The 20,270-nt window shown below is 34.4% G+C and overlaps 1 protein-coding gene across 1 annotated transcript in view; it reads right to left on the bottom strand.

Annotated features, from left to right (window-relative positions):
- Positions 1–434: 434 nt before the first annotated feature.
- Positions 435–20,270, bottom strand: part of LOC149933400 (uncharacterized) — a 79,823-nt gene continuing 59,987 nt past the window's right edge. Inside the window, exons 2-4 of the mRNA XM_090155565.1 lie at positions 13,164–13,532; positions 4,162–4,545; positions 435–2,402 (exon numbers count right to left, since the gene is read on the bottom strand). Coding sequence (XP_090011691.1) covers positions 2,218–2,402; positions 4,162–4,545; positions 13,164–13,532 — 938 coding nt within the window. The 3' untranslated portion in view covers positions 435–2,217. The remainder of the gene's footprint in view (positions 2,403–4,161; positions 4,546–13,163; positions 13,533–20,270) is intronic.

Genomic DNA, 20,270 nt, shown 5'->3' with positions numbered 1-20,270 from the left:
TCTCTAAATCAAACAAAGGTTTATTTTAAATAGATTCCTAAATAATCTGAGGTTTTACTCCGTTTATTAAGTACTAGCTAAATGAAGGATTTAATGCACTTTTGTTACTATTGGGTAATAATGCGATTGTATTCCATGAAAACAAATTTATTATTGTTGTTTTTCTATACAGTATCAATTTTTATTTACACTTATCAGGCTACGTTTTTGGTTAAAAGGAAAAAGGTTTTGAATTGGCACAAGCACTTTCTTTTATAGTATTTATACGTTACCGAGGTTTTGTGTTCTCTTACAATTATTCAAGGTGTAAAAATGGCTGCTTTTAATAACATAATTATAATTTATAACACGTGATTTATGTCGCCAAAATTTTCGATATCAGTCTTATACAAAATGCAAATAATTTTACACTTAGTTTTATTTTTTACAATAAACATCGAAATTTATTTAATCAAAAATTCACGGCAATTTCTTCATCGCTAATTCAATTTAACAATGTGTATAAAGTAATTAAGAACAACCCACATCCTTCTTATTTGCGTTTAATTTTAATTAACATTTATTTATCGGGAGGGATAAATTTTAATTAAAAGAATTAAGATTAAGATTTTTTTATTTAAAATTAACGCAATTAAATGTACAATTCGTGTTAATCGCTGATCAGGGAGGTTCAAGAGGTGGTTCGAGTAAATGTGCCGTGTATGGTACGAAGGATATGTCATGTGGATATCATCGAGTTGAAGAAACCCTAACTTCAACTCTTTCGTCTACGAAATCATTATATTTTGAAGTGTGTAAAAAATTGAAAAATACTATAAATACCTCTCGCCAATAGACCATTCTATAAATTACAAGCTGACCGGCCACACCAAAAACTATATATACGCTTCGCTTTCTAGACTGGCGTGTTCCTAGGAAAATCCTGTTAACACCTCTGTAGCACTGTAAAAGCTGGTTTAATATTTGGCCCCGCAGCTAGAGGCGCCACTAGTAACACAGCTCAAGCTAGGGGAAAATTTTGACCAGCGTCGAGATGGAGTCACAATCGGTATGCAAGTTGAGACGTAGGACACGCCTGTCTAGTAAGCGAAGCGTATATATAGTCTTTGGGCCACACCATACCCAACCATTATACAGCGCCACTTCAATCTTTTCTAGAATTGTTGTAATTTTTAGCTTTAACAAAATGGCTTGTATTCATTTCCTTTGAATTTTTGGTGTATAGCTAAGGTGACCTTCCTGACGAAAGTATTTTTGAAAATATAACAACATTTTAAAAGGAATATCTTCACTATCAATGAGATATCGTAAATTAACTGTATACAATGGTTTGTTTCAAAATGTAATAGATAAACAAGAAAGGTTTCGCATATATTTAACCCACCAAACCAGTTTTGAGGGTTTTCCAAAAATTGTTACCTCTCTATTTGAGCGTTTGAATAAAAACCAACCTTCGTCCCTTCATACTCAGAACGGGGAAATAACTCACGGATGAATTTATAGAAAGGCCCATTATCGATTAATTGTCTCCGAATTATTTAAAAATACCACAAATTATATCCTAAGCGCGAGTCTCAACGTTGAAATCACGGGAATATTACCCTTATTTACATACATATATAACTCTCATTGCATCAAAGTGATTTAGTGCACAGACTTAACTAGAGCCACTCTTTTCCTTCGTTAGTTTTATTGCGTATTAATTTTTGTTAAATTAATTTCAATAATAACAAAAACAAAATATCCACAAAAAAGTCCGTTTCGCGTATAGATGGCGTTAGTAGGATAAAACCCGGTAAATTAACTTTTTCATGAACACCGGTGTAGCGCGTGCACAACACTTCTACAGGGGTCAGTAGACCAAATTAGGCCACGGGTTTCCAAAGTCGCTTTGTGATCGTACCATTTATAAGTGGACCCAGTCTCGCATTTTATGAATACGCCAGCCGTACATAAAGTATGTTCATTATTTTTAATATTCGAAACATAAGGTTTAAAATATCACCTTTTATTATTTGGGGGATATGCGTGATATTTTTGGTTTAAAATTTTCCAAACAAAGAAACATAAATAGTATTTTATATCGCGCGTACGAACGAGTATTAAACTTTTATGTAATATTAATTTTGAAATTGGAAACAGGATAAACGGTTTTTCTGATGATATGTTGATTCCGAAATTTTCGCGGTTCCGTTTGGGAATTAAATGAAAACCTTGCTACGAGAAAACGTTCAGCAACAGTTTTTTCGAAACGAAAATTACGACTAATAATATAGTTTTAAAATTTATAAAATTGGAAATAAAATAATTTATCCCAAATATTAAATTTAATAATTTCACTTCCTTCGACCATCTTTTTCCTAGCGTCGAAGCTGAGTTTATCATTGCTGATTTTCTACTACCTGTAATAGAAAAATTGGATTTGGTTTTAGTTTATAATTTTTCAAACAAGATTATTTATTTAAATCCCGGGGATTATTTGTAGTTTTATAACCCACTCGAGAACGGATTGTTATTTTCATTATTTATTATTTAACCATTTAATATAGTTGTTAAGTATATAAACTTAAATAATTTATGTATATTAATTAAAATTGTTATTTATATTTAAATTTATGAAATAAATGATATTTAACCTGTTATTTTAAAATACAGATAAAAATATATCTAATTTCTTTTTTAGCCGCGAAATTGTAACTTGAAATAGATCATAAGATTCAATGCTCAGTTTCCTCGATCTATTGTCATAAAGCTATAGAGTTGTAAGTCGGAAAATATTAAAATAATTTCAGGAAAATTACCGATCCCAATTTTCTGGAAAATATTCCGTATTTTCCGAAAAAAAAAAGTAAAAAATGGTTGTCATTCCATGATAAGTCTAGTATTGTTCACAAATTTAAATATTGCAACATTTTCACCTTATTTTTATTTCAAAAGTAAAAGTAAACCTCTAAACTAGTTTAGAATAAAAACCCTTATAAAGTAATATTTAATTTTTTTTATTTTTCCGACTTGCGGGACATTTTTCGCAATTCGGAAAAATTACTGTAAAATAAATATCTTTCAATATTTTTTAAAATAAATTTAATATTGTGGTAAATAATGGTAACAAATGATATATAACGGTAAATAATGGTAACAAATGATTAATAACGGTAAATATTTTTAATTTGAGTACTATTTTGTTAATCAAACAAAGCAGTTTGAAATACCAAAAACGTTTAATTTGAAGATTGAGAACACTACATTACGAAAACAATATGAAATTTCATTTTGAAAAAAGTTAATGATATTAATGTTATTTAATATTACTTACCACAAAGTGAACCGCCTGGTTAATACCACTATGTACCTTGATTCTAATCTAAACAGAGCCTTTTGCGTTTCATTGTACTAATTCTGATGACATCGCGATCTACAATTAAACCGAAACCTAATTTCCGAGGTTTGCTTGGGACTAAATATTTCACCCAAGCAAATGACGCATATTTAATTATAAAAGGATGCGTTCAAATAATACCTAAGCTTAAAGCTTCAGAGCGAAAGTCAAGCAACGTGAAAACAGTTATCTATTCGTCTTTCTTCCTATGCTTAATATTTCCGAAACTGATCTTTTGTTTATAGTAGTTAAATAAAATATCGCTTTAAATAGAGTTACAAGTACGTCCGAAAAAAAGGATAAAATTGGCGCAATTTTCTATAAATGAAAACATTGAAATCGAACCCCTAAGGTTTGTTTTCCCGTAAGCAATTCGCGAATCGGTCTATTAAGTTTTATTTCTAACCTAGCATTTATAGGCTTTTTGGAAGTGTAATTTGTTTTTCTAGCTCTGTACATTAGATGTTTGTTTCCACATACGTAATTCGCGAATCTTTCTATTAGCCTAATTTATTTATTCCAAAAGTGGCGTAACCCGACTTGCCTGACTTTCGCTCTCGGGTGTAGTATAAGCCGCGTTCACACTAGACACTTTGGAAACGTTTTAAAACGGTTTCGAAAGGTCAAATTGTAAAATTTTGCCGTCAAATATATTTGTCGTATGCCTATTCATACAGTTGACACCGAAAATTTAAAATTTTATCTGTCGAAACCGTTTTAAAACGTTTCCAAAGTGTCTAGTGTGAACGCGGCTATAGAGAACATTAATTTCCGGAATATACCTGGAAAGTAGGTGATTCTTCGCCTTCTTTTGTACGGTGAGCCAGGAATTTCGAGAATGCACTCGACGAGCGTGACGCTGCCGAGAGATCCGGCTTCCATTTGATCTTCGTTGATAGTCTTTACGAGCGCTCCATCGTAGACGCTCGAGTTGGCACGTTTGTTGATATCCGCGACGGCCCCAGCCGTGATGACGGACAAATTGGGATTCACGACAGCGCCGACGCCGTTCATTTTTTGCATTTTTTTGTATTTTTTGCGATTTAACACGTTGAGCTTCATCGTCGGTTTGGGGTAGACGCCTTCCGCGAAACAACTAAACGTAATTTTGCTGACTTTTCCAGTCGAGCTCATGGAGAACGTGAATTGAAATCTCGTCGCTGGAACTGCCACGCGCAAAAAGAGAAACAGAGAAAATAACACGTTTTATGTTTTATTTATTATATTTTCCGCAAAGGGCAAACCCAAACAATGGTATATAATTCGATCGTGATCCAACTTTACGGCGTAACGATGCGAAGGAATGCCGGTATTATCTAATAATGCTTTTTAGTTCGGCGTTTAACGCCATCTGGGAGTAGCGAAGGACTAATAAACCGAGATTCGACGCTTACACGAAACTGCTAGCATCTGTTACGTACCGAACTACTTAGAGTTATCTACTACTTAATACCTTCTTTTATAGAAAAACCATCCATTTTCCTAATTTTACAGCGCCATCTTGTATCATCTTTCTATTATCTCTCGTAAAACGTGTTGGATTTAACTCTTACTTTAATGCATCTTTAATATAAGCTGAATTTCACGATTTAATTAGTTTATGTAATTATAATAAAAGTAGATTTTCAGTTATTGTGTCAGTAAAAATATTTGAAGTCCCCGGCAGATGGCGTTACTGTTTGAACTTCTATTACCAGTCTAGCCTACGTAGTACTTATTGTTTTTGTAAGTGCGGTGACTTATAAATAGAGGAGATAAAAATGGAACAAGCATCGCATAATCGCTATAATTTGGAAAATATTTCTTTCTCCTCAAACGTATCTTCGGTATGGGTCTGTAGGGATCCAATGAAGCCGTCTTTTTTCTCGAATTTTTCTCGGCAATCTCAACCAACAAATATCTTGTAATGGAATATACTTTTTTTTTTTCAAATATTCATTTTGGTTATGGTCGAGGTACTTACTTATTAACGTAAGCCCAATTTTAAGCGCCGGACTATGTTTTGCCTTTTGGCAACCTTTTCTTATAAATATTTACGCACTCAATCTGATTGCAGCTTAGTTTGGACGGAGGGAAAACACGATCTATCCAATATATTTTTACAAGTCGTTCAGCGAATTCTAAACGAAAATGTGTTTCATAACAAAAAAAGGAATTTCTGCTAACACTATTCCTGATCTCGAAACAGCCTTTTGAGGATTTTGAAAAATAATTTTTGGTATCGCTTTACTACCATTTTAAGTATTTTGGGATTTTGGAAAATGTTTTACGATATTAAAACCATTGAATTGGGAATAGAGCCGCTAGAATGACAATTTCAATCTGCCTTTTTCAAAATTGAGAACACTATCGTTTGTCGGTGGCACCATCCGCTGTTAGCGGCGAGAACTATATACTATACAATTGAAATAATAGTACTAATGTACTTGGAAAGTGATAGATGGCGCTACCCGTATAATGATAGAGTTGACAGCTGAATGCGCTAACTCGAAATTTTAGAATTTGTTTCGCGAAACCACGAATCCCGAACGCGTCTATGTCATTTTAGCGGTACTATTTCCAATAGCTCTTTATATAAAATACGTGAGGTCACGTGATTACGTTAGATTTATCGTGCAGTTAAAGTTAGAGAGCGCGCGCATATTTCTGTTTTTGTTGAGCTCGCGCGAAAACGCACAAGACCCTCTACACGTAAATATTAGGAAGCACTGGCCTCAAAAATTAACACTTTTTATACATGTATGCGTATATATTATTTTATAGAAAGAGCTATTCAATGATTAAAACATTTAAAAATATCTCCAAGTCGGGTTCAAGTTAGCTATAAAACGATGCTACACACAATGATTTAAAATACCGATAAAGCCGATACTTCAAAAGATTTTTCAAAATCTTCATTAATTAATCTGAAAATTGAAATGTTAATAGTTTGATTATATGAAATGCAGATATATTCTACGAGATATTTTGTGGTCTAACTATTAGGGATTTTAAATCAATCTCTGGTAGTATCGCCCCACTGAGTCCACTTCCGCTTTAGATCAGTTCGGTGTCATTAAAACGCGATTTGTGTTTCAAGTCAGTTCGTGACGGCGCGTCAATCGCTATAAAATGGTCTCAATTCGCTTCTACCGCGTCGCGCTTTCCAGGGCCGCCTTATCCATCAGGCAGACTGGGCAAAGTGCCTAGGGCCTACGATTCCATATAATAGGGCCTACGAAGGTCCGAAAAGTCGGTAAATGAGAGATTTTTGCCTAAGGCCTACGGAAAGGGTAAAACGGCCAAGGGCGTATTTAAGGGGGGGGGGGGGGGTTTGGGGGCTCAAACCCCCCCCTGAAATAAAATCCTGAGCGTTAAAGGCCTAGGTTTTCTTCTGCCTGTCCCCCTTTAAATTAGGCCAACATGTTTAGCGGTTGGCCTACTACCAGGGTATCGTCTTAGAATTCGGTCTTTTCGTCAAACGGTTGCCCACTATAACTACGTGTAAATTGCGCTACTAGTCGTTTACGAAGGTGCATGAAAATGGGCCTTCCGATTTGAATTAAGTTACGCAAGCTCGGATATCATATTTGACACGGTAATAATGGATAATCTATCGAATCGATAGGAAGCGGTGGCTGGCGCGTCCCCAAAATCAAGACGACATTTTACAGTATGTCGCGCTCGGGTCTTCGAGTTAGGAAAAGATTTATCGAACTTCGATAACAAGAACGACACTCTTTTAGCCACGTCACAATCCCCGGGGTGTCGCGTGGGGGCTACCGAGCAGACAGCTTTAAAGCGCGCGCGCGGGTGGCGGAGAAGGTAGACTTTAAGTTGATAACTGTCGTCCGCCCAGAGCCGGCTTTAGAACTCCATTCTTCGTAAACTAAAGACAAAAATATAGGAAGTTCCTCGATGGGAAAAGTCTTTGGCTTCCTTACGCGGTATTGACTAGCGCTGGTCGTTCCCCAGAGCCTTCGCGTTTACCGTCGCCCCCGATAAAGAAATCGGGAATTCCGTGGACGGAAAATCTATAAATATCCTCGGACAATTCCGGGAAAATGTATTCCGAATCAACATTCCCGTTCCCGGCACATTGATAAAGGTTATGACGAGTTCGATTCCTGCGGGTTATTCACCTTTACACTGGGCTTCTTTAACCCTCGTTCTTTAAGCAAAAGTTTGGGCCAGTTTTGGGGGCAAATTCGTTATGCCAAGAACGAATCGAGACCACTAACAAACTCTGGTACCAGGGGCGTAGGAACCGGGAGGGGCAGGGGGGGGCAATGCCCCTCCCTAGAATATTGCTGGGAGGGGCAACTTATGTTATTTCCCCCTCCAACCTTTGGTCAGCTGAAATCTTCAAAAGACTCAACTGTGTTTAAATTTCAGTCTTTTCCCGCCAATTTACATAGAAGTAAACAGTACACATGCATTCGGAGAAGCTACACTAAAAATTAAAAACCATTCTCCAGACCCCTTTTCGTTTATCTTTGCCCCCTCCAACTTCTAGAACGTTCCTACGCCCCTGTCGGGTATCCTAGAGTTTCCATAGGTATTGTCGGATTAGCTTCTTTCGGGAGTATAAATGTAGTAACCGCCATCTCTGGCACATTATTACTGGTGTCTACTATCTACTAAATATTTCCCTTTCTATCTTGCTGTCCGTCTGTATGTCTGTATGTCTGTCTGTCTGTATGTCTGTCCGTCTGTCTGTCTGTCCGTCAGTCCATCTGTCTCGCTATAGGCGTGCACACCCTTTACCAAACTTTGCATGATTGTTTACTCAATTTGCAAAATACGCCTACTATTTGAATGTCCCAGCCTGAGCTCCTTTGAATTTATGCTTTGTTTTCATTTATATCCAGGTTCTTCGTGAATCGAAAATACAAAATTAATTAAAACGATTTATTTTTAAGACCGTGACACGTTGGATTTAGCTATTTTCTTTGTACTTGCCAATATTTTTAATTCAAGCGTTACATTTAATGAAATTTGATAATCAGTTGGTACAACGAACTTCCGTTTATAAAATATGTTTTAGCAATCTATTAATTTTTTTTAAATATTGCATAGAGTTGGATCCCATTCTGTAGGCCCCGGTGTAAAAAATATCTCCCAAAACATCAATTCATTGAGCATTTGGTTTTATTTGAATGGTTTGGCGTAAGGTCAACATGGCTCATATTTGCCATTGATTCCGCAGGGGGAGCTGTAGCTTCCAAGGGATAATTATCTTTGAGAAGGTAAACAAAGAGCAACCTTTCGTCTCCAGCGAGGACGTGCATTTCCTTAGACTTTAAAATCGGAATTCGGCTAAGTCTATACGTAGAAAAGTTTAGTTACGTTTGGTGGGAAAGTCTTTGGGGAAAGTGTCACACAAAAAGCCATATTAATCAACGGTGAATTAACTTCCCTTGTGGCGTTCCAATTTTATTCAACATAATATTATTAAAATTAAATTTAATATCAGTTTATTAGAAATAAATTTAATATAATGTTATTAAAATTAAATTTAATATAATGTTATTAAAATTAAATTTAATATAATGTTATTAAAATTAAATTTAATATAATGTTATTAAAATTAAATTTAATATAACGTTATTAAAATTAAATTTAATATAATGTTATTAAAATTAAATTTAATATAATGTTATTAAAATTAAATTTAATATAATGTTATTAAAATTAAATTTAATATAATGTTATTAAAATTAAATTTAATATAATGTTATTAAAATTAAATTTAATTTAATGTTATTAAAAGGTTAATGTTATTAAAGGTTAATATTATTCGGATTATGGTTAATATTTTTAAGATTAAAGATAATATTATTCCGATTATGGTTAATATTATTAAGATTATGGTTAAAATTAAAAAGATTATGGTTAATATTATTAAAATTAAAGTTAATATTATTAAGATTATATTTAATATTTCTATAATTATATATAATATTTCTATAATTATTTTTAATATTTCTATAATTATATTTAACATTTCTATAATTATATTTAATGTTTCTACAATTATATTTCATATTATTTTGATTTTATTTAATAATTCTATAATTATATTTAATATTTCTACAATTATATTTAATACTATTAAGATTTTATTAAAGTTTAATATTTTTACAATTATGTTTACTATTATTGCGATTTTATATAATATAATTGACATTATAAATTATTTTTAAATTTAGTATTTTAAATGGTAAAAACATACAATATATGGTTCTCTTTTTAGTTAGCAGAGGACGCCTTAAAATTTAAAGTAGGCGGGGTCTGAGTAATAGTTTGTATATTAAGCAATTTTATGTTTTTTATCAGTTGTCTAAATACTCACTTCGTTTTGAAAAATTTTGAAACATGAAATATCGCTCTTTCTGAAAATTATTGAAGGAATTTTGTTGCTGTTCCGGAAAAATGCCGTCAATTAAAATTTATTTAAAAATTGTCTAAGCTTGTTTAAAGATTAATTTTTTTTGGAAAGTTAACCGAAATCCTCGAAGTAAAGCTGCGTGTCTATAAGCTTCATTGCAAAAGGATGGATTTGGTTCGAAAGTTGACGCGTTGAAAGCACAAGCAGTTCCTCTCTGGGATTTCAAAAGGACGAAAAATAAATATAAAAACTTAGACGCCACGAAAAACATTCTTCAAATGGAGCAGAGCTTTAATGTAACTTTTTTATATCTACCTTATAGAGAGAGGAATGTGGGTAGGATCTAAGAAACTTTAAGTGCACTCGGTGTAAAGTGCGATTCCAACATTTAAAGGCTTTCGCGTGGTCTCATTCCTTTAAGCTCCATTCCGAAAATAGTTCTTGCTTATGCTTTTATGCTTTTTTATTTCCAGCAAAATCTTCGGAGATATGAGGACTTTTAAAACTAACTTGACGAAAGATTTCGTCATTCGTCTTAGATCATAGACCAACTAATTCAAAAAGTCCTTTTTATTATAGCGTTTCTTCGCTTACACTTAGCAGTAAGTACAAAATAATACAGGGTGTTTCAACAGGTTATGCAAACATTTGAAGGAGTTGTAGGGGTTGAGTTGAGAAGTGTGCCTGTTTTTTTCCATTTTCCTACGATGAATTAAAAGAGCACCAGAGAGCTTCAAAGTGTGGCCTACTACCCCCTGGAAGTAGGCTGCAACAAGTGCCAAACCAAGCAACAGGGAAAAGCGAACATTAAGGTTTGGGTTCGTGTGATAGGTAAAAAAGAACAAATCGAGGTAACAAGCGTAAAAAAGTAAACTTAAACAGTATTTAAAGTCCCTGATGCTTGATTTTGCGCTTGTTGCAGCCTACTTCCAGGGGCTACTAGGCCACACTTTGAAGCTCTCTGGCGCTCTTTTAACTCATCGTAGGAAAATGAAAAAAACAGGCATACTTCTCAACTCAAGCCCTACAACTCCTTCAAATGTTTGCATAACCAGTTGAAACACCCTGTATAGGGCTGTGTGATGGAGCGAGCAATTGTACCTTAGCCATTTCCAGAATCCTAAGGCTTCGCCAATAAAATATTAATAAAAAAAGTACTATAAGAGATCAAGTGATAAGAAATAAATGGGTTAATGATAGTCTGTGGCGGAGTGATTGCGTAATCGGAAGTTCCGGAAGAGGAAACTCATCACACCCTACGGTCTTCGGTGGGCAAATTAATTCCAGGTTAATGTGATGGTGATAAATAATTAAAGTTTTTAGCTAAGGAATGATTTCTATAGCCATTGTCGGAACAGACGATCATTAAGGAAAATATGATAATAGGGTCATACTTATTGTTATTAATTTACTCATGCTAAAACTAACACCAATTTTGGCACAGTTTTAGGGAGGTCCTTTTACACCCCCTTTTTAAATTTGTTGCGTGGCGCCAGATGGCGATGGTAAAACTTCATCATCCGCCATATAAAAAAATAACCCGGTAACGAGTCCCTGCTGGAGTGGTTGGTCTGAGCTTAGGCCTTATTGCATCTTCTTTGGCTTAGGCGATAAAACAAGAAACCTCATTACGAGACGAAATCCCATAATCGGATCTGCAGGTTCGAGTACAATTACCGTCTCGTTACAACTGTTGTAGTTTCATTAGATTTCAAATTGAAGCCTTGGAAAATGGATCATGTAGAAGCAACGTCCCAAAAAGATAAAGTATTCTTTCGAATCAACCGAAGGGATATTAATCTCGCGCGTGTTCCGCCGCTGAATGATGCCGCGCGAAGCTGGCTGGAGAAATGAAGACCGACCGCTGTAATTAAATAATAATAAATGCGACTTGGAAACGCGCCTATACGTATAGCAACAATGGCCGAAAGAAAAGATAATTGGAAAATGACTGCGTTTGATGACAGGATTTGAAAAATGATCTCTTATCACTTGTTGGCGAGAGATCGATGGCTTTTCCCAGAAAAGGAAAAAGCTTAATTGATGACTGATATTTTTTCCCACTCGCCAAAAAGGAGAACGTTGCATCGATGTCTATCTTTTTCAAATAAAGCGTAATTACATTTGTAAATTTAACCCAGAGGTAGATAATTTGGGAAACCGCGAAGGATTAAAACTAAATAGGGTTTAATGTTTTGTTAAATTTGATTAAATCGTGATTTAAACGGTTAAATTGTGATTTAAATGATGAAATCGTGATCGAAATGATAAAATTGTAATTGAAACGGTTAAATAGTGGTTTAAATGATGAAATCGTGATCGAAATGATGAAATCGTGATCAAAATTATGAAATCGTGATCGAAATTATGAAATCGTGATCGAAATTATGAAATCGTGATCAAAATGATGAAATTGTAATTGAAACGGTTAAATAGTTATTTAAATGATGAAATTGTGATCGAAATAATGAAATTGTAATTGAAACGGTTAAATAGTTATTTAAATGATGAAATCGTGATCGAAATGATGAAATCGTGATCAAAATGATGAAATTGTAATTGAAACGGTTAATTAATGATTTAAATGATAAAATCGTAATTGAAATGATTAAATAGTGATTGAAATGGTTAAATAGTGATTGAAATGGTTAAATAGTGATTGAAATGGTTAAATAGTGATTGAAATGGTTAAATAGTGATTGAAATGGTTAAATAGTGATTGAAATGGTTAAATAGTGATTGGAATGGTTAAATAGTGATTGAAATGGTTAAATAGTGATTGGAATGGTTAAATAGTGATTGAAATGGTTAAATAGTGATTGGAATGGTTAAATAGTGATTGGAATGGATAAATAGTGATTGAAACATTTAAATAGTGATTGAAACGATAAAATCCTGATTGAAATGATTAAATATTGATAAAAGATTTGAGTCCCGATTGAAATATTTAATCCCGATTAAAAAATTTAATCCCGATTAAAATATTTAATCCCGATTAAACTATTTAATCCCGATTAAAATATTTAATACCGATGAAAATATTTAATACCGATGAAAATATTTAATCCCGATTAAATTGATTAAATTTTAATAATTTATCAATAATTATGGGTACGCCCAAAGGTTAATGATCTTCACCTTTGAATATATACAGCATGGTCCAATTAATTTGACCTACAATCTTCTCGCTGTAAAAGAGTCTTTAGAGTTAGAAAGGGTTTAAGAAATAATATCCCTGACTCTAAATTCTGGGCCATCCATTTTCAAATCTGATAAGAATTGTCGACGCGCCCTTGTTAAAGGAAGTAACGCGGGAGGGGGGATCTGTCTGTTGGAAACTTGTTAAAAGACGTCTTGATAGACGCGTCCGTTTATTAAGAAAGGAAGAGAGGATGATTAAGATTATATACGTACCGAAGACTTTCATTTCTTGGAACTTGAGGTCCTGTCCGGCGAGTGAAGTGACGAGACAAGTATATTTTCCGCTGAGGTCGGGCGTGACTGAGTTAATTCTGAGGGCTCTGTACTGAGAATAGGGATCCAAGGGATTTATGGAGAAGTCCATGTCCAGCCGCCCGTAGAGCTGGCCGGCGACGTGACGAATCTTCAGCTCGGGAATCCACTGGTAAATCGGCTCTAGGTCGTCATTGAAGAACCACTTGACGACCAGCCTCAAATCGTTTTCGTTGTACGTGTACTCGCAGTCTAAGACCACTCCTTTCCCCGTTCCATTACGAATCCAACGTGGGATCGAAAGTTTCTTGATATCGGCGCATATACTACCTGCGAAGACAGAGACGAGGATTAAGGCACGTATGCGAAGAAAGGACCTAAAGTGCCGAATCTCGTTCGCGAATAAGATGTCCCGACATAGACCTCATTGATGCCACTCTCCGAGACAATCAACTTACATAAATAAAAACAGTCCGCAATATTTGGAAATTATTGGAAACGTATACAGGGGGCCTATTCTGTAAATATTCGAAATCCAATTTTCGATCGAAAACTACATTTCGAACTTCGAGATCCAGAGGAATGGTATTCGGTAAAGATTTCGAATAAGCATAAATCAATGCAAATTGTCGAAGTCGATCTCGACATGGTATAGGGTATCGACTCTATCGAGATCGAATTCCCATTCGAATTTTTACAGGGTGTTTCAAAAGGTTATGCAAAAAATTTAAGGAGTTGCAGGGGGTGAGTTGAGAAGTATTTTTTCCTCATTTTCCTACGATGAGTTAAAACAGCGGTTCCCAAAAGGTGCTCCGCGGAACCCTGGGGCTCCGTTCAAGGGTCACAGGGGTTCCGAAGGTTCACATAAGATAAGTAAAAAAAAATAGTTGGGGTTCCGCCAAAATTAGGTGGATAATTTAGGGTTCTATAGCAAAACAAAATTGGGAACCGCTGAGTTAAAAGAGCGCAAGAGAGATTCAAAGTGTGGCCTACTAGCCCCTGGAAGTAGGCTGCAACAAGCGCCAGACCAAGCAGCATGAAAACGCGAACAATAAGGTTTAGGTTCATGTTGGTAAAAAAGGACTTTGTAAACAAATCGAGGTAACCAGCGTAAAAAAGTAAACTTACACAGTATTTTAAGTCCCTGCTGCTTGGTTTTGCGCTTGTTGCAGCCTACTTCCAGGATCTAGTAGGCCACATTTTGAAGCTCTTTTAACTCATCGTAGGAAAATGGGAAAAAACAGGCATACTTCTCAACTCACCATTACAACTCCTTAACATTTTTTTCATAACCTTTTGAAACGCCCTGTATATTAAACGGTAGATATTTGTTCTCAACGTTCGGAAGAGACGAATTAACGTTATCTTCCGTAAACCGATTCTCCCCCCCCCTCCCTTCATTGTAACTAGATTAATAGGGGTTTCTATAAAATTAAACAATAAAAAATAAAAGTACAATTTTTTTTTATCTGCGTCACGAGCTCAAGTTATTTAAGTGCTTTAAGTGCGTTTCAAATTCCGAAAGGTCTCGCGACTTCAGCGCGTGCTCTCTACCTTCAAGAGCTACAGAGAATTGACGTAGACAAAACATTGTCACGTGATCTCTAGTATTTTATAGAAACACCTATTGCTGATTTATTGATTGAAGTCAAGTTTCCTTATCACCGATTCAAAAGTTAACTGATTTTAATGAAATTTTGAACGTAACTATATCTCAACTTACATTTAGAAACTACTAAATTAATTTGTACTTTTCTGATTGTAACTGGGTGCAAAATATGTACTTATTACACATGACAGTTTGAAAGTCAATAAATATTTAGTTGTAAAGTTTTCCATGAGAACCTTCACCGATAATCGGTTGTAGACTAGAGGTATGCGGATTTAACTCCTGTAAGGTATTTTTCGGCTTGGCCACACAGCTGAGGTACATTTTTGATCTACGTAGATCAAGTCACAGTCACACCAACAGTTGTTGCGGCTAATTTATGTCTACATAGTGGGTCAAAACGGGTATTCAATATTTAAACTATAGCCTAAAATCCCGGTCAGGTCTATTGGGATCATGACTATAGCAGCCATTGGATTTACATTGAGAAAATTTCTTACACATCAGAAAACTTTATCCTTAGATTTTATTAGGATTTAGAGAACTCAGTAAATTTTAGGTTCAAATTTTACAGAACTCAGTAAATTTTAGGTTCAAATTTTACAGAACTCAGTAAATTTTAGGTTCAAATTTTATAGAACTCGTTAAATGTCAAGTTTAAAATTTATAGAACTGGATAAATGACAGGTTAAAAATTTATAGAACTCGTTTAATGTCAGGAAAATGTTTTTAGAACTGGATAAATGTCAATTTCAAACTTATTTAGAACTCGGTAAATATCAGGATCAAAATTTATAGAACTCGTTAAATGTCAGGTTAAATTTTTTAGAACTCGCTAAATGTCAGGTAAAAATTTATAGAAATCGTTAAATGTGAGGTTCAAAATCTCTTACACATCTGAATTCTTTATCCTTAGTTGTTAATAGGATTTTAGAACTCGGTTCAAACGTATCGCAATCGTCAGATGTGAACTCCCGCTCGGAGGAATTTACGCATCGTGGATATTAATCAACGCCGCTACCGGCGAAATCTCAAGAGGGGAAGTTTGGGGCTGTTCGCGCTTCGCGTTTGAAGTTAAACGCCCTATATCTAGTTGGACAGAATCTATTCGCTATTAAGTACTCTAATGAATTTTAGGCTGTCGTTCTGGATAACCATTAGCGGATGGGAATCTCATCGTCGAATGCTGGCGATTAGATCCCGCGAAAATGGCACGTGACGAGAGTATACCTCTTGACGCGTGTAAACTTCGTGATCGCATTAGGCTATAAATTGCCCGTTGAAAGATCGACCCCGAATTCTCGACTGTAAAAGCTTTTTCTAGTCACGAAATCGAAATACGCTGATTTGGGTTTATCGACGGAAAAACCATAGTGACGCTTAAAAGGCCATCGTGAAGGATGAATCGGTTTCGGTAGCTTTGAAGTGGTCCTATAAATACTCGTAGGACGTACTATTCCATATCTATCTATCGCGGATCAAACGATGTTGAGAACTTCATCGTCCATTTTATCCGACCTTAGGGGTAAATGAACGGTTGATTTAATTAAACGTAGGAGCTATTAAACTACACGCTAGTATAATGTATATCAGTCAACAGGATCGCATTTAGGTAACTGAGAACGTCTACCTTGAAAACCTTAGCATATTTCTTACTAACGTTTCTCTCTCAGATTAAAATGAGTTTCAAATTGGTATAGGTGGCGCTTTTTAAACACAATCCGTCAGGGATTTGTGTGTTCTGGGCCCACGCACAGTGTAGCCGATGCCGCCGTATTCCACATAAGTAACTCTCCAAGAATTAGGCTTACGAGGGCCAGGGTGATCTCAATCGAAAGGAAATATCATACCCTCGGTAGCCCGTTAGGAATTTTGGAGATCGGGGACCCACAAATTGGTCATTTGTCTATTTTAGTGCAATATGGAGATATTCAACTTTAAATCTACATAATTTTCTAAATTAAGCCCGACTTGGTTGAAAACTATATTTTTAGTTAGTGTTGGTCATTTCTGAACTACGCTCTCGGTTGCGTTAAGAATATTTAATTTTAATTTTAAGTTACAGCCAATTCGTGGGACCTCATAGCCCGCGTACGCACTATTGTGATATTTGAATTTCGTGCCAATTGATACACGCGCCATCTAGCTCCAAATAAAAATATTCAATTTTGAGTGAAAATTAATTCAAATTAACGCGTTCACGTTTCGCGACCTTATTTCCAAAACCAGGTAACTAGAAAAATTCATTTTCGGTAAAATATAGTTAATACATCTTGTTGCAAACGGATCCACTCGTACTTTATCAGTTGCCTCACGGAGTCAAACGTTATCGAGATTTGGCGGGGACCAATTACCATCACGAGAAAGGTACTAAAGATAGAATTCCGAAATTAAAAAAATAAGGTTCACGGCCGTAATGACCTAATAGGCCTTTCTGTAAAGTAACAATGGCCTTCTTGTTTTGATGTTGATGCTGACATTTTACTACGAAAATCCTTGGACATAACGGTAAATTCCACAAGGCACCCGGTTTTTAATTATAAACTGAACTGAACTTCTACGAATTTTGTGACGAAGGAGCTACATAAAAACAAGTTGCGCAAGTGTTTCTTAATCAGCGCCGTTGTCAATAGATCGATACACAGATGATAAGAGCCTTTCACAGGGGTAACGCCATTAAAGGTTAAATTTTTAAATAGGTGAATTTTAACCAACCAGAAACGTTGAATTTTTAATTTATCAAAACACGATTAAAAATGGAAATGTTTTTATCGAATGATTTTACGAGTGGTTTTTATTTTTATATTAAAACGTCATTTAAAATAGTTAAAGAATTTATTTCCTAAGACATGAGTAGTAATATTTATTTATGTAAACCTATAAATGTTGGTTTCCCTGTAAAAAAGTTTGTGAATCGGTGTATTAAATAAAATTATATTTTTTAAAAGTGTTTTATTTATCTACCAATATAAACGGTATAATAACATACCCTCTCTTAAATGACGCTGAGTTTAATATTTCCGGTTGGTCAGTTACGACATTCACCTGGATAGCCAAAGAAGCGAACTACAATCCATACTCAAGTCAAACCCCGTCAACTAGGTTCGTATATGCAACTTTTCCTCAATTTTAATTTTTCAAAATTGCAAAACTGGCGAGTTCAAGCAAAAAAATCTCGTTTAGGTTAAAGCCAATTTTTTATTCTCGACGCAAAAATTATACGTTAAGCTTAACACGAGTTTTTCCCGTCGACGCTCAACATTGCGGACTTTTTCCCTTTTACACGAACCATATAAAGAGTAGCTTTCCAGCCCCTTAGCAAGTTTCGTCAATAAAGGGGCGTAAAAACGGAGAACTCCAGCGCTCCAGATTTTTTTGCAATCCAAAAACGCTTAAGATTGAATATTTTAGATGGATTTAAGGTGATGATTAAAATGAAACAGGGTAAAGTTAAGTAACTTTCAAGTATAATTTGATATAAAATCAATTTAAAATTCAAAACAAAAGACGTAGTATCGACCACTTTTCTTGGTTTACTCAGGCTTTGATAATTTCGAACTTTTAAATTTTAAACCCCACTAAAACGTTGTAAGGGGCAATACGTAAGTTGCCCTATTTTACTAAAATATTTTATTTTATCAAATTTTACAAAATTATTTCCATACATTTTACCAAATTTCACAAAATTATTTCCATACATTTTACTAAATTATTTCAAAAAATTTTACTAAATTATTTCCAAAAAATTTACTAAATTATTTCCAAAAAATTTACTAAATTATTTCCAAAAAATTTATAAATTATTTCCAAAAAATTTACTAAATTATTTCCAAAAAATTTACTAAATTATTAACAAAAAATTTACTAAATTATTACCAAAAAATTTACTAAATTATTTCCAAAACATTTACTAAATTATTTCCAAAACATTTACTAAATTATTTCCAAAACATTTACTAAATTATTTCCAAAACATTTACTAAATTATTTCCAAGCATTTTACAAAATTATTTCCATAAGTGTTACTAAAATAAATCGATAAATGTTACTAAAATATTAAAAAAAAATTTACTATAATATTTCAAAAAAATTTACTAAAATATTTTCCCAAAATTTACTGTAAGCCTATCGATAAATTTAAACTAAAACCTTTTCCCAAATTTTACTACTACCCTTTCCAAAATTTTAGTAAAATATTTCCCCTATCGAAGGTTGCAATTGAGTATAGCAGAAAATCCCAGAGAGTATTTTAAAGGGGAAATTTAAAGCCACAAAAATGCTGAACCCAGTGAATTTCGAGGATAATCTTCGATTTTATTATCGCTTAAAATATTCCAGTTTCCACTTTCCACTATCAGAACTGAATTGTTTTTCTCTCAAATGAAAGTCGAATAATTTTCAGAATAATTCGTTAAGTATGTATGAGTAGGATTTGGTTAAATCGACAATACAAGTATAGGGCCGAGCAAGTATGTGTAGTTCAATCGATCCAATTTTAATGGTGGACTTGGTGAAATATCTTTAACAGCTGATGTGGAAAGTAAATACACTTTGATCATAGCCGAAGAAAGAGAATCTTATTATAAAATTCAAAAAATATTATTTTATACGAAGTCGTCTACTTTTTACAAAATATGTTCTAGTGACTAAAAACATTTAAAGGTTTTATTAAAGTTTTTCGAAAAGTATTTGACATAATTTCAAAAAAGCAGGGTTGTTTTAAATGCAAAATACTTTCCTAATAACTCAAAATGCAAAATACAAAATTCATTTGGAAAATTGGTTTTTCTAAATGCAAAATGTAAAATGGTTTTTGCTGGTCAAAAGGAAAATACAAAATGCATTTTGAAAAACCATTTTCAAAATCCTAAATGTTTTTACAAATGCACTCTGTTCACTTTTCATTATTTAAATTTAATTATTAATAATTAATGACTAATTAGCTATTATTATTAATTAATAATTAGTCCTGAATAATAATTACGTAGAGATTTCAAAACCAAACTCGCAGCCAGCCTGGGAAATAAAGCGGTGGCATTGTACGAATGTTCGTCTGCTTCTGAGTAAGTGAGCAACTGACAAGTATCGCCATCTATGATTACTTGGAAGTAAATAGCAGACGAACTTTCTCTACAAGAGCCGCGATGATGGTACTAGAGTAAAAATCTTTTGAAGATGCAAAATAGTTTCCTAGAAGCTTAAAATGCAGCCGGGAGTAGTGGCTCACTCCTATAATCCCAGGCGTCCGGGAGGCAAAGTTTGTGGATGGTCGTGTGAGGACGACTACCAGTTCCCCAACGGGTGGTCGGAATACTTCCGCCACGGGTGTCCCCACCCCTGTCCCCACGTATCCCCCCGTTGGCGTGGCCGTTACACATATCTAACCCTGATTAATCAGATGGTGTTTCGCCGGGCTCGCGGTCTTCTCAGACTCAATCAGCCCTTTCTTCCTTGAATAA

The sequence above is a fragment of the Leiobunum rupestre genome, chromosome 8 (genome assembly GCF_980474605.1).
Source record: "Leiobunum rupestre chromosome 8, qqLeiRupe1.1.hap1, whole genome shotgun sequence".
Lineage (NCBI taxonomy): Eukaryota > Metazoa > Arthropoda > Arachnida > Opiliones > Sclerosomatidae > Leiobunum > Leiobunum rupestre.
Note: the sequence above shows the minus strand (reverse complement) of the source record. Positions and strands in the feature narration are given on the sequence as shown.